Raw genomic sequence first — 14,516 nt, forward strand, 5'->3', positions numbered from 1 at the left:
AAACACATAACATCACATATTTTAGTATAATTTTTTGCTATTAATGTGGAACTAGATTTCTCAAGAGTTTTCTAAAAAAAATTAATAGAGTTAGTTTCTTTATTCAAATTGCTATGAAATTTTTATACTAGCTTACCCATAACACATAAAATAAAACAATTGAGTGATTATATATATATATATATATATATATATATATATATATATATATATATATATATATATATATATATATATGCCTACTCAGCCCACGACTCATTTTACGTGCCGCTAGGTTTCTTCACTTCCTCACCACTCGTCACCCTGGACCGCGCAGAAGCTCCGTCCATGAAAGTCGACTTTGTCCTAATAATATTCATGTCTTGACTTGAAATTAGGTAAATCTCAAAATAAAAATGCTTACACTGGATTGGACTTCTACGCAACTACTAGCCGCTCTATAACGCTGGCACCTACTGGCCCGCGCGGCAAAGCCGCACGATGTTTTCTAGTGTATAATTTAAAGTGGCCACAAACCGAATAGGATGGCCCTTGAGGCATGTGCTTCTGCTCCACTTCCTGCAACGGTGGTTGTCAAGCTCAAACAGAGAAATCACATGTCGTCTTGGAACTTTTCTAGAGCTGCCAATCGATGGCAGATAGTCCCAGCTTCTCAAGGATCTGGTTTGTTTTGGAAAAGTGCCTGGGAATCATGAAACCACAGTAGCACGTGAGAAAAGATTCAAGGATAATCACAGCCAAAGCTAGTAGCACACTAGCACTTATTTATTTGGATTGGACCCCCGTAAACAGGATTTGAGATGCTGAGGAGATCATATCGACGTTCCATGTATCAGGCCTCAGCTAATGCACACACGGTAGTAACCATTAGCGCTAGTAAGTGAAAAGGCAAAAGTAACATCAAGTTGGCAAAAATCAAGACAGGACACGACGGCCAAAAGCAATAGACCGACAATAGCATTACAAGTGGTGCTGGTGGAGTTTAATATTTCTTCCATAGGATAAATCATTATAACCCCCCTGAACTTCAGCAGTTGCAGAGACACAAGCCGTCTGTGGGAATCCACACGGTTTAGAATCAAATAAGTACTATTGTGGCCAACAAAACAATCAATTCAACTATACATGATAGGAACCTCCATTAATTTTGCTACCAAAGTGTCATCATATATACATTTTCTCTGTTTTATTTTGTTTTCTTTGGGGGTGAATGAGTGAGGGTGAGTTCTTTTCTAGTCAGGAAAACAGTATTCGAGGAAGTTTATTCAGAGAGAAGAAACAAACCTGCATCCAAAGAAACCCCTGTTTGCAGACAGGCCTGATGGATGAGCAGATTTCAAAATGTGATGTTTTGTTTCATCAATCAATCTGCAAAATAGCACAAACATGCACCCTGTGAATCACATAATTATCGATTTGAAAGGAAAAAAAAAACACATATGGTCATGCTCTGAGCTGGAACTTGAGCTCAAGTCTTCCAGAAGTGAAATAAAGCCTCTACCTTGTCTTAGATTGAGCAGAATTTCCCCAAAGAAGGAATACTAATCCTGATTTTTTTTGTGATACAGTCTTAATGACTGCATCCGTGAACTGCTCCCATCCCTTCTTGGCATGTGAGTTGGCTTGATGCTCCCTCACTGGTAAGACAAGCTAGTCTTTCTATCACACAAGATATAATCCCCAAGAATGGAAATAACAAATAGGAGTATGATTTTGAATAAGGCTAGAGGGAATCAAGATAACAAGTTAACGACACAGAACAGATCACGGTTATGCTATGATAAACACTATGATAAGCAAAACTTACTCCAATATCATTGGCAAAATTGCATTTTGACCACTTGTCATTCTCGCAGCTCAATGGTCTTTTGGTAACATAAGGCTTCCGACATGGTATATTGATGTGTTCGAAACATTATATATTGGCAACTTTTCTCTTCAACTTGGGTTACTCTAAACATTCACTAATGTTGTCAAACATACTTGATTGTTGATTCAACATGGCTGAAGATTACAGTTTTACAAGCTGGAGGATTTAGTGGCAAGGCTGGAGAAGCTCTCACTGATGGCTGGTGTTTCCTGACTCACAACCTGTTAGTCCATTCCATAGAGAGCCCCAGTCTCTGGGGAAGAAGATGGCCATCTCTGATGAAGAACAGACAATGGGAATGGTACACTCCGAGCTGTGTGCCAATCTCATGCATAAATGCATGTAGTTTGATGTTATCACTAAAAGGATCTGTTCTGCATGTGGGTGTGAGCTAGGATGGTAGTTGTTCTTTCGCTTAGTTTCTTATATGCCGACTGGGCCTAGACCTACTGCAAATGTATGGAGTGGCGGAGCTCAAGGTCAGCAAAAGTGGGCCCCCTTGGCTCAGAACAGTTTTTAGCGATTTGATTGATGGCCCACATAAAACTTCAGTCTGAAGGCCCAAATATTGCATACTGCACTAGTCTCTTGCTCTTTTGATTGAGGAACTACTGCAACAGCAACACCCAACACACGCAACTGTGCGTCACGGCGTCACCCCAATGCCCTACAGCCATTGCTTGGCGCAAGGACACTCACGCGACTTCACGGTGCAGCCTCCACCGGTCCGATTGTCGCCTCGTCTGTCCTCTGTACTCCGAAACTGTGTGCCCGCATCTGCAGCGCCGTCGCTAGCTGCCTGACTTGGAGCTCTATGGCTGCCCTGCTCTCCAGTTTCAATCCCCAGTTTGATCAATAATCCTAGTGAGTGATGATCCGATCTCTGCTACTCTACTGTAGACTCACAGTCTACAGTTAGAAAGAAAGGAGTGTTGCTAGTGCGCATTAAGTTTACACAAACAATAAATAACTTGAAGGGCGGGCCTGGTGCAAGCGGTAGAGTCTTACCGCCTGTGACCGGAAGGTCCCGGGTTCGAGTCGCGGTCTCCTCGCGTTGCACAGGCGAGGGTAAGGCTTGCCACTGACACCCTTCCCCAGACCCTGCATAGAGCGGGAGCTCTCTGCACTGGGTACGCCCTTTAAACAATAAATAACTTGAGACGACAGAAAATCAACAGGTAGTAAGGTTCCCTTAGTGGAGACAGAAACCTTTTTGGGGACGAGCCTTTGTCCCAGTGGTAAGCTCCCAAGTGTGGGGATGACCGATGGGGGTTTCATTCCCCACACAGAACACCCACGGCGTGCAACAAGCACCATGCAGAGACAAGGCAAATCTAAGCCTACATTTACGAGCGATTACAAGAGTGAACTAAATAAAAAGAATAAAAGATGATTCAAAATTTTCCAAGGCTTCATATGAGCGCTACAGGGACAAATAATACTGAATAGAGTTGCAAGTAGAAGAACAGAAGACACATTTAAGTAGAACCACAACATAAATGTAGTCATATAAAAAGCTCACAGTAACACAGTTTGGTTAAGATTGTAGAAATAAGAACCAAGGGGATGAAGGAGATCTTTTATTCTAATGGAGGAAATAATCATACCAGTTAGGACGGTATTGAGCATAAGAACACCCTGCATCATACACAAGTTTTTTTTTCCAAATTAATAAATATTTCAAGAGGCAAAGATGAGTGAAAAATAATGGCATCATGTGACAAATATATTTTTATAGGTAACTATGTAAGGAGATAAAGAAATAGGTGAATAGCAACACCATCATTTTGTTTACCCCTCAGTTAGTACTAAATCAATCTTGACCACAGCAGCTACTTTATTTTCTAATTTTTTTTTAAGGCTAACTGCTACCCTGTTATTTAAGATTTCTCACCATCTTCTTAACAGATTCTAGTGAGCTCACTTAGCTATTAATAACCAAATCAGGAAATTAAATAATTCAATAATGTCCGTATCACATAAAGCTTGGGCTAGAAACATACAAATTGATTTGGTTCCTGGTACATTATAAGATACATGATATTAAGTCAATACTAGCAGATTCTTTGTATTTAATACTCACTGCAAGAGTAATAGAGTATAACACCTTTTCTCCTGGTAAATTGTTGTCCCATAATAATTCATGATATATCAATGTATAATTGCATATATCTTCTATTGTAGCAAGATTGAATATTAAATAATGTTACCTGCACAGCCCATCTTTCCAAATTTCCATGTGATGGCACAGTGCAGCCTAGGTCTTTTTCGAGCTCTTTAAAAATGTTACCTAAGCTAGAAGGTATTTTTATCCCCTCCGGTACTGAGAAAGACAACCCCATGGCCTGACCAGGGCCATGGTATGGATCCTGAAAAGCAGGCATGCTACAATATGAGCACTGAGGAACAATAGATGCATTTTAAATTGACAGGTGAAACGTGGTTTATGTCGTAGATGACAAATGCAATGCAAACCTATTGCAAACAAGATGAAATATCTAAGTAGATTTGAGTACAAAGAAAAAAACTATGGTTTGTTCAACACCCGATGCACCATAGACTGTAAAGTGTAACCCAATAAAAGCTGACCGGAAGGGTGAGGCAATAAATAGTAGCATTTGGACAATAATTCTAGCACAAATCAGGCTGGCAGCATGACAGGAAAACAAACCACATACATGGACATTATGGCATCTAAAACCATGCAATAAGTTCAAACAACGCTAAAAGACAAGCAGCATATGCTCAAATCAATTACCAGGAACTAACAAATCTTGTAGCATGGTAAAAGATAACACAGAAGCAATAAGTTATATTTGCAACATGTGAGATTGGTCCATCCATGTTTTGGTTTATTGCGAGTCAGACAAAACCAACATTGGGTAACACTCAGACAAACCGAGCCCCATTTACATATCGGATAATCAAATAAAAAAAATGGTGTTAGACTACCAGAACTGTGACACATTACCACTGCACAATAAGAAGGGCTGGTATATTGGACAAAAGTCAGAATGTGGTGCTTAATATCCGTCATAGAAGGATACAAAATAAATAAAAAAGAATATGCCCTTGTAATCACTTGATGTGCCAATGCTAATGAAAGTAGACCAGAAAAAAAATCCCCACATCATTCTAGAAAAAAAATAGATCGTTACTGCAACTAAATGATCATCCAGGCAATTTGCCAACCCCTGAGTGCAGTAGCAGTACAGATACCACAAACAATGCATCTATTCGCGATTCCATTACAAATTTCCCCACAAATGATAAATGCTAGCATAGAGAAAACTAATCAATTTAGCGTGCTGATATCTAGTATCACAAAATCAGCACAAACAACTGATGGTCACTAGAGATGATATACGGTAGCAGCAGGCAAGCTATACCTGACCGATGATGACTGCCTTGACACGGTCGAACGGGGTGGCGTTGAGCGCGTGGAACACGAGGTGCGGCGGCGGGTACACGGGCAGCGGGCCGTGGAGCCGCTCGTGGGCGACGAAGCGGCAGAGCTCGAGCGCGCATGGCTTGCGCAGCTCCCCGTGGAGCGCCTCCGCCCACGTCTCCTCCACGAGGAGCTCCTCCAGCTTCGGCGCGCCCCCCGACGCTGGAACCCATCCATCCCCGCAACCAGAGCAGCGTCCGTCAGTAGCTACGAGCAGACGAGAAGACGGGAATGTGCTGTACGCGCGGACGGAACCCTAGGGGGCAGGGGGGGACGGGAGCGCGGGTACCTTGCACTTTGGACTCGGCGAGGCGGAGGTTGCGTCGCGCGCGGGCGAGCGCCAGGTTGGTGTCGGCGCGGCGGCGCTGCTCCGGCGAGAGCGAGGAAGGGGAGGAGGAGAGGGAGGCGGCCGGGGCGGCGCTGCACGCCCGGAGGCGCTTGGCGGGGCGCGCGAAGAAGTCGGCGATTGTTTTGGGTGCCGTCGGGGTGGGAGGGGACGGCGCCATTGGCTCCGGATTGGAGGAATTTCGGGAGGAGGCGGCGAGGGGGTTTGGTCAGCAGTCAGCACTCAAGCAGCCACGGCTCTCCCTCGCTTTGGGGGTTTTTGGGGACGACTTGTTCGGGGAGTAGAAATGAATGGGCGCGCCAGCGCGTTGCGAGGAGGAAGAGAGAGCGCGCCGCTCTGGGCGGCGGAATTGCCCCACGAGACAACAAAAAAAAATGATGCTGGGCCTTGCTCGGTCCGTCGGTCTTACGCGCTGGGTCAAACTCGTCAAGCATATCATATGGATGCAGAATGTGGAGGCCCACTCGGAGTGGAGTATCTTGGGCCGGGCCACTCCATGCAGGCGATGCAGAAGTTGACATACATGGGCTTTGTGAAAGTTGAAACGCCAAAGCCACAATATTTTTTGTCATTTTCTTCATGTATATACGCGGCGGCGAAATACAGTCGAAACAATACGATTTTTGAATGAGAGAGAAAAAAATCCACAAACAAAATGCTCCGCACAATCACAAACTCACTACTAATTCCATCTACGAAAAACACGCAAGCCTACCAAACAAAGGAAAGCGCCATTAATCACATTTCACAAACTCGCAGGAACGCCGTTCTCGATCGAGCCAGACAGCCGCGTCTAATCGCCTCTCGAGTGAATTCATTCAGACTCCGATCACGATGACCGGCAACGCCATGGCCACGGCTGCGATGGCGCCGGCGAGTGCGCCCCCGGTGGTGCCTGCTGGCGCGGCGGCGCCGGTCGGGGCCGGCGGGCTAGGAGGCGCCGGCGGGGGCGCGCCCCGGCCGACGACCTGGACGACCATCCTCTGGCCACGCTCGCAGTGGCCGGACTCGCCGCTGATGAAGTAGACGGGGCCCGGGTGGTCCAGGGCCACCTCCGTGTCGCCGTTGTTGGAGAAGAAGATGGGGTGCGACGCGCGGCAGCTGTCGTAGTCGGCCTCTGTCACCACCATCACCGAGTCCTCCTTGTACTTGAAGTCTGCACGCGGCACGGACCATGCATGAGTTGGCGGCGATCGAGATTGATTAATGGCGTTTGCCAGATTGATCCAAGAGAACCAACGAACGAATGGGAATGGATCTGTCTCTTACGGACGAGGTCGCCGACGAGGAATCGGTTCTTGGACGCCCACTGGTTGTACATGCCGCCGTCGCTGGCCGGCGGCACGACCCACCCGTCGTCGCCGCCGACCTCGAACGCAGTTGCGTCGGCGTGGCGGCACAGCGTGCAGGCGAGGACGGCGAGGAGGAGCGCGAGCGGACGGAGGTTCGCCATCGCGCGCTAGCTGCCGTGTAGTACGCGTGTGTGTTCGGATCAGCTGCGAAGCCGAGAGGAAGAGCGAATTAATAGGGAAGGGAAGAAGGTGGTGGCTACCTACGGTCTCGAGCAGAGGGAGGGGGATCGATCGTGGAGACGGCCAGCCAGCGTGCGTTGGTTGTCTCCGCCTCCTCGCAGGCGGGTTCGCATGCTGTTGACCGCGCGCGCGGAGCTTGCGGTTGCGGGCCGGCCCGTTGCTTGCCAATGCCGGCTTAGTTTTCGGCTGCCGGGCCGTTCGAGATGGGTGGGTTTCGAGAGGCGCGGTTGCGTGAATCCATGCCATGGATCGGCGTCGGCCCATGTTCGGCTGCCTCCACCAGAGCCGAACAGAAAACAGAAGTCTTCGTTAAACGTTGGCTCCAGACAAATTGCCGGACACCAGAGCCAAAACAAAGTCTGGGGCCTGGCTTAAGTACATATGTGAATCAGGCTGCAAGTTACAAAGCCCCATGGGCAGCTAAACTTAAACTGTGTGCTACCCTGTTACTACATAATCTAGAGAAGATAGAGATGGTACAATCAAAGTTTTAAATCTCCAGCTAAACCTCTTAGCTGTTATCCTCCTCAACAGCTAAGCCTAGCTATAGCCGAATATAGCTGCAGCAAAGCCATTTAGCTGTTTTTTTTATAAAAAAGGGAAAAGAACGTAGAACCAAGCCCAATCCAAATCGTCGCTCGTAGCTACCTCCATGCCGATTCAAGCTGCTGCCGCCGCTGCTCAAAGCCGCCGCCGCCGGCTGCCTCTGCTCGAAGCGGTCGCCAGCGGCCACTCCGCTCGAAGCCGCGCTTGGGTAAGACAAGAAGAGCCGCGCCGCGTCACCATCTCCAATCCACAACCGACACCGGCACAGCCGCCGCCGCCGACGGCGCCAGCCACCTCCGCTCGAAGCTGCCCCTCGGAGCCGCGCTTGGGGAAGACCGAAGAGCTGCGCCACGCCACCATCTTAGATCCAAAGCCGACGCTGCCGTCACTTTTCTGGAGCTGGAGAGCGAGTACAGCAGTGAAGTCTAGGGTTACGTGGTTTTGGGCATTTGACCTGGAGGTATATTGGGTCGGCTGTCCTTGGCCCAACAACGCTTTAGCCATCGGCCTGCCGCTAAATGCACACCTATTTCGCGGCAATCTCCGGCTAAACAGCGCTATTAGCGCCTCAGATTTCTTAGCGCGAAAAACTCAATCTCCTAGCTGCTCCCTTCCCCAGCAGCTATCTCCGGCTATAGCGGCAGCTATAGCCGGAGATTAAATAGCCGGAGATTAAAAACCTTGGGTACAATACACAAAATTAGAAAACCTAAATTCTCGAATCTGCTTAAACAAGCAGTCATTCGGGCTTCGGTCATTCTCCGTCGATGTAAGAGTTGTCCCCGGGGTTGCTGTATCCGTCTCCAAAATTATTCTTGACTTGCCAAGTTGTGGCACCTGTTCCGGGTTCATTTGGACAAACCAAGGTTTCAGCTGGCAGAGCACCCGAAACCCGGGTCAAGTTCCCTGCCCCAGCTTCAAGAAATTCACCATTAGACCCCTTGGCCACAAATCCCCATCCCCCTCATCAATATTTACTTTGCAATAGCCTACAGGTGGTGACTTCCATCTAGGAATTGACGCAACTTATTCTGGTTTCTCTTGGATGGACAACTTTTCAAGCTCCATCAAATAAGAATTGGTTGTACTGCAAATTTCTGTTGGTCTAGACATTTTGGCCCCAGGCCCCCGTACTTTCATGCTGACCACTATCTTCATAACAACACCAACACTTTCAGCTCCATCTTTTGTGCTAAATTTCAAATTTTCATGATGGTGTCTTGCCCGGAAGGACATGATCCAAGTCAGAAGGCATATTGTGTATGTTCAGAATGTACCAACATTAGAAAACATAAGTGCCCATAATCTTCATCCAATCTTCTACACACTGGACGTATAGGTATGTGATCTTACCCCTCTCCCGCTTCTCAGCGTATCGTTATGTGGGCGGGGATGCTCGTCACCCTATTGCCGTGTTTCCTTATACAAATAGGGTGACGAGCATGCGTGCACGTGCACCCCGCCCACGTCCCATGGTCATGGACCGCCTCCCGCTCCTTTCCTCCCTCCTCCCCTTCCCCTTCCGCTTACTACCCACTCTCCTTCCTTCCACCACCTCTCGACTCCCTCCTCCCGTTCGTTGCTCCTGCCCGCGCCTCCCGCAGTCCGTCGATAAAGCTGCGGCATTGGGACGGCAAGAGGTAGGAGGAGCGCTCACTGCTTCGCCATCTCGTGAGGCTCCCCTCTGCATTCCCACGCCTGACACCATTCCATCGTCGCCACCCCACCTCTCCTACTCTCGCCGCCGCTGAACCCACGGTGCAGCGGAGATCAGCGGGTTATATCTTTTTTCATCTTAAAATTTCAGTCTGTGACAACTTGTTTTTGTACGTGCTTTTTGACATATTATTGTTAGCTGTAGCTACAAGTTGCTCCCTTCTGCTTTTGTTCCCCACCACTGTGCCCAGTTCCAAGAAACAACAGAATGCCTCTGTGATTTTCAGGTATGGCTTTGGATCACTTCAAGACCAATTCTCTTAGCAAAAGCAAACTGCGGACAGAGTAAATTACACATCTAAAATCGGGCAGGTTTATGTACTATTAGCCTGTTCGGTTGGCTGGTTCGTATCGTTGCTGGTTCGTAAAGAAGTACTGCTGGCTAGTTTGTGTGAGAGAAAAATATTGTTTCGGTTGGAAATTTACGATCGTATACGACAAGCACAAGCCAAACGAACAGGCTTAGGGTAACAGAAAATTAAAGCCGAAAGCTCTGCCACATGAGCCACGGAACTGTCTACTGATGAAAACTGAAAACCACATGACTGAGCATAGGTTTTTATAAACGAGTTGAACTATAATTTTCTGCCTATAATTTGTGTTGCATGCCTATAATTTTCTGCCTGTAATCTTGTTTACAAGTGGCTGCAAATACTACACCATGAACGTTCTCATTATCTGCTTATGATGTTGTTTATCTAGCCTACTACTAGCTAGTATCTAATAAATTATCTAAACCAAACCCTGCTGTTTTTTCTCTAGTTTTCTAGGCAACAAATCTTGGTCATTTTTTTTTCTTCAAAGCACTTGGAATCGACTAGGAAATTAGAGCAAGTGTTGAAGAAAAATCGCAAGGATAATTGTGTGCAAGTATTTGCATCTATCATTTATGCAATATTATGGACGATGGGTTGCTGCTCTAATATGTTGATTTGAACTTACAACTTATTTTCCTGATGATGGGCTTAAGTAGCTATGTCTGTCTAATTACTTTCTCATCCTGCAGCATATATGTTTGAGATGCAATTGACTTGCATTGCCTATTGATGCAGTAGATCAGGAATTGTGTATAAGTTTAGATGAATTAGTTTGATAAACTAGTTGAAATTTATTAATAGATCAGTTGCCGTTGCTGCTGCTATATTTTAGGAGGTGTTTAAATCCAGTGGCTAAAGTTTAGGGGTGCCACATTGAGTGTTTGGATAGTAATAATAAAATAAATTACACAAGTCCTCAGTAACCTGCGAGACAAATTTATTAAGCCTAATTAATCCGTCATTAGCATATGTTACTGTAGCACCACATTGTCAAATCATGGACTAATTAGGCTTAAAAAATTATCTCGTTATGTGTATTTAGTTTCGTAATTAGTCTATATTTAATAGTATATGCATATGTCCAAATATCCGATGTGACAGGGGCTAAAGTTTAGGAGGGGGAAATAAACAAAGCCTTAATTAATCATATATGATTACTTTCTTGCACATGTGATGGCCAGCTTGTGCTTGTGCTCAGCTAAAGCAGCAGCAATGCAGCATGCATATGCATGGCTAGAAGTAGTTCCATCTCTGCTCAAAATATGTTTTGAGTGATACACAGCAGCATGTCATTCCAGAATGCTATCTTGTCAAGGCACTATTTTGTTTACGTCACCCCACAGACTCGCATTCCTCTTCCTCCTCCTCCCCCGCGCGTTTTTTGTTTGGGCAGCGCGTCGATGGAGCTCCGTGCGTGGCTGCTTGCCGTGTGGGTACTCGGAGTCGGAGCCGTATTTGTGGCCCGAGTGCGGCGCGACTACCGGGCCATCCAGGCGCGCAGGGCTGCGTTGGTGGCCGCGGCGGCGGCCGGGGAGCCGCTACCTCCGCGGATAGAGGCGTTCGGGCGGCTGCTGTACTTGCTGTTTTGTCGCCAGGGTAAGTTATTACACTAGCTAGTGACAGTGTGTTGTTTCTGTCTAGTTCATTGTACTGACCGGTGGGTCAAGTCGCTGATTAAACACTTGTCTTGTATTTCAGGTGACTGATCTGCTGATGTTCGCGAAGTTTCAAGAGGAAGACTGTTCTAGCTTGTTAGCTGCTAGAGTAGTAGTATGTTTAAGCAAGCACTAGTTGGTATGATTCAATGTACGTAGATTGAAGTATATATGTTTCAGCAAATACTTGGTATGAAGATTTGCTTACTGATTCAGTGTAGATTGTAGTATGTTTCATCAAATCCTGTCTGTTAATAAAGCGTCTCATGTTCGTGCTGCACTCTGTATGTAATCTCGTTCCTCCCTTCACTGTGTCCGCTTGTATCTCCTCGACCGAGCCGGTGGAGTTCACCGGGGCGCTCAGCATCGCAGTCGCGCGGGGGCGACGAATCCTTTCCGGGAGGATACCTCCGCTTGGATCTGCAACAGATTGGAATTGGATGCCTCTCTGAAATTTTTCTTGAACCGCGCGTCTTTGAGTAGTACTCAGGTTGGATGCCTTATATTCGTCACTGCACTCTGAAATGATCTGCAACAGGAACCTACATAACTGTTTCCAGAGGTAACAACAATCCACAATGGTTATTGACAGGAGGCAACAGTTCTGGATCTTTTGAACTGTTTTTCATTAGAGTATTCAGGGCCACTGACCGAACAAACTAAAACACATGAGCCACTGCTTATGCTATGCTCCTCTAGACTTGAGGACAGCTACCTGCTGTTATGTAGAAAATTTTGGGCTCAATGACAGCTTACATGCATGTGAATTACCATTAAGTTACAGTGGCCTACTTTTTTTGTGAAATTTTCCCATACGCACACATGAGAATTTCACGTTTTTTTAGCATGCTCTAATGGAATGTGGATGGTGGTTCTATCTGGGTGAAATTGTAACCGCAACATTCACTATATACGAAGACTTGCCAAATTTGTCACACGACAATTGTCCTGCTGTTCATTTTTTTCCAAAAAAAAAAAAAATCCAACCTATGCGCTGAGCCAGCAGTTGCATGTTCTTCGCCACAACATCATGGTGACCAGCCACAAGCTGGGGGGCTTCGTGGTGGAGTTCAAGCTGACACCAGTGTGCCATGCTAGGATGGAGGACATGGAGCCCATGGGTTGGGGTCGCCCCATCAGCCGCTCCCCGATAAGGGGGCGGAGGGTGAGAGACTACCTTCCCCATGTTGCTGAGGAGTGGGAACGACGTCGCTCGCGGTCACCAATGCGCCAAAATACGACAGGCGCGCCATCAGAGCTCCATCAAGCTTGGCCGGTGAGTCATGATCCTTTGGCTGACCCCCACAGGATGACGACTACTCCGGATAGTCACTTCTTCGGGCCCAGGACCCGATGATGATGGAGGCCAACTGTCACGCGGTCTTGCCGGTGACCAAACCTTGTTCCTACCCAGATGACGGCGGCGAGGACACCCGCTCTACTGAACGGACCACCGACGAAGTCAATAGTAGGGAGATTGATGTAGCGCTGCTTGGCTCTTCTGTGGGCCGAAGTGTCAGCTTGGACCTTGCCGTTGTTCTTTGTAACGGAGAGTGCTGCGGCTGTTGAAAATATTGCCGATGAGCATGCTGATTTGCAGGGGGCAGAGAACATCGATGGTTGCACTGAGACAGAGGACATCGGCACCTCCTCTAGGAAGATGTTTAGAAAGGTCCCAAAGTCGCTGCTACCGAGGCCGGACTCACCTCCAGTTGTTCAGAAACAGGCCAGCCAGTCGAGTACCAGACGACGCAGTACGACACTGGCTCCCACCCGCTCCAGCCTGCGTCTCGCCGCTCGTCCATCCCCTGTGCCGGTGGCACAGCGAGCCCAGCAAAAGCTTATGCGCGAGCTGGACTTTATCAATGGCGAGTCACCGGCGCCGGATGCAGCAATCACAGAGTTTGTTGAAAGTTTCGGACAGGACCTCCCGGAGGAGGCAGTCAAGGCTATAAGGGTTGCGGCGAAGTTGGGCAACAAGGAGCTCTGCAAGGCCCTAGCTGCAATAGCAGCAGAGTCAGGGATGGCCGAGATGGAGGTCTGATGATTGTGCTCATGCAGATTTTTCGAGCAACAGTCGGTCATGTTGTTTCAATGGGCTGCACATGTGTTATTTGTGGGTCAGTGAGTTGTCACATCCAGTTTATTAGCGTTGGGGAGTACAAGACAGTGGCTAAGGTATTGCCTTGGAAAATCGGATGGAGCTTTCTGCAAGTAGGTTGTAGGCAGAGATGTTCTGGATGTCGGGAGAAAATATTTGGGAGTCGTTTTAGGGAGTTAGAAGATGCATATGGGTTGATTGTGGAGGCCAAGTTGTTATGGCCTCTTGTTGTATCCGTAGATTGTGAGTAGTCCATTAAGTTTTTTTCGCCCAGATTGACAGTCTGTTAAACTGGGAAGTCGTTTGGGTTGCTTGCGCATGTAATTCTTTTCTCTCCTTATTAATATATGCTGGCTTTGTTTCGGGTCTTTCAAAAAAAAAATTTCCAAGTACCGACTGCATAGTACAATATAGCTCGCCCGTGGTAGCAAGCGAAATGGCTGAAAAGCTTGCCAGCACAAGTTCCCAGCGCTGATCCTCGATAGGCCAGGTGAAGCGAGCCTCGCTGATGGAATCATGGAACCAAACATGGACATGGCCGAATACACCGTAACCACAAATTAATTCCAGGGATGGTGATTTCTACACATATTAGTTATGCATTATATTTGTTTGATGACAGAATTGACATTTTGTTCAATTTTTGGGTGCTCGCAGCAATGTACGGACAATTACCTAGTGACCGAATGAATCTGTTTCTATACCCGTTTAAGCCCTCACACCAGATATTTCTCTCTTGCTTTTTTCTCACCTGGAACCTGTCTTTGCTCCTTTTCCTTTCTCACCTCCTTGTGCTTCTCAAGCTCACACGCAAGTTCCGGTTCGGACGCGGAGGTTTGATGGGGCGCCGGCCCACGCATGCACGACAGTATGAGTCTGGGCGCGCGCACCAAAATCTTTGTGGACGAAACTAGTCAGTGGTATATATATACTTAGGCCAGTCTCAGTGGAGAGTTTCATTTCGTTGTTTTCAAGACTGACATGT

The 14,516-nt window shown here is 47.2% G+C and overlaps 2 protein-coding genes across 10 annotated transcripts; both read right to left on the reverse strand.

The window, feature by feature from the left end:
- Positions 1–339: 339 nt before the first annotated feature.
- On the reverse strand, positions 340–5,957 carry LOC136496484 (uracil-DNA glycosylase, mitochondrial-like). 9 transcript variants are annotated; one of them, XM_066492181.1, is made up of 8 exons: positions 5,608–5,957; positions 5,260–5,525; positions 4,081–4,239; positions 3,478–3,508; positions 2,879–3,007; positions 1,502–1,637; positions 1,285–1,368; positions 340–682 (listed from the first exon to the last, which is right to left on the reverse strand). In XM_066492181.1, exons 1-8 carry the CDS (start codon positions 5,822–5,824, stop codon positions 616–618), a joined length of 1,089 nt encoding a protein of 362 aa, XP_066348278.1. In that variant the 5' UTR covers positions 5,825–5,957; the 3' UTR covers positions 340–615. The 9 variants fall into 9 exon arrangements, 7 of the variants coding, with proteins under 7 accessions (XP_066348278.1, XP_066348280.1, XP_066348279.1 ...); XM_066492178.1 differs by lacking the exon at positions 340–682 and adding an exon at positions 689–1,053 and having other exon boundaries at positions 5,260–5,480; XM_066492177.1 differs by lacking the exon at positions 340–682 and adding an exon at positions 689–1,053.
- Positions 5,958–6,207: 250 nt separating this feature from the next.
- Positions 6,208–7,232, reverse strand: LOC136498564 (early nodulin-like protein 21). Its single transcript, XM_066494469.1, has 2 exons — positions 6,934–7,232; positions 6,208–6,820 (listed from the first exon to the last, which is right to left on the reverse strand). The coding sequence occupies exons 1-2, from the start codon at positions 7,115–7,117 to the stop codon at positions 6,483–6,485; spliced, it is 522 nt and encodes a 173-aa protein (XP_066350566.1). The 5' UTR covers positions 7,118–7,232; the 3' UTR covers positions 6,208–6,482.
- Between the last annotated feature and the right edge of the window lie 7,284 nt (positions 7,233–14,516).

The sequence above is a fragment of the Miscanthus floridulus genome, chromosome 12 (genome assembly GCF_019320115.1).
Source record: "Miscanthus floridulus cultivar M001 chromosome 12, ASM1932011v1, whole genome shotgun sequence".
Taxonomy (NCBI): domain Eukaryota; kingdom Viridiplantae; phylum Streptophyta; class Magnoliopsida; order Poales; family Poaceae; genus Miscanthus; species Miscanthus floridulus.

Bases quoted from the DNA above. Each gene is read 5' to 3' on its own strand.
- LOC136496484 (XM_066492177.1), bottom strand. From the start codon at position 5,824: ATGGCGCCGTCCCCTCCCACCCCGACGGCACCCAAAACAATCGCCGAC. The intron at 4,240-5,259 runs GTATAGCTTGCC...CCTGCTTTTCAG, and splicing joins AGGCAGTCATCATCGGTCAG to GATCCATACCATGGCCCTGG. The intron at 1,369-1,501 runs GTAGAGGCTTTA...GCTATTTTGCAG, and splicing joins TCTGCTCAATCTAAGACAAG to ATTGATTGATGAAACAAAAC.
- LOC136498564 (XM_066494469.1), bottom strand. From the start codon at position 7,117: ATGGCGAACCTCCGTCCGCTCGCGCTCCTCCTCGCCGTCCTCGCCTGC. The intron at 6,821-6,933 runs GTAAGAGACAGA...TGCCGCGTGCAG, and splicing joins CCTCGTCGGCGACCTCGTCC to ACTTCAAGTACAAGGAGGAC.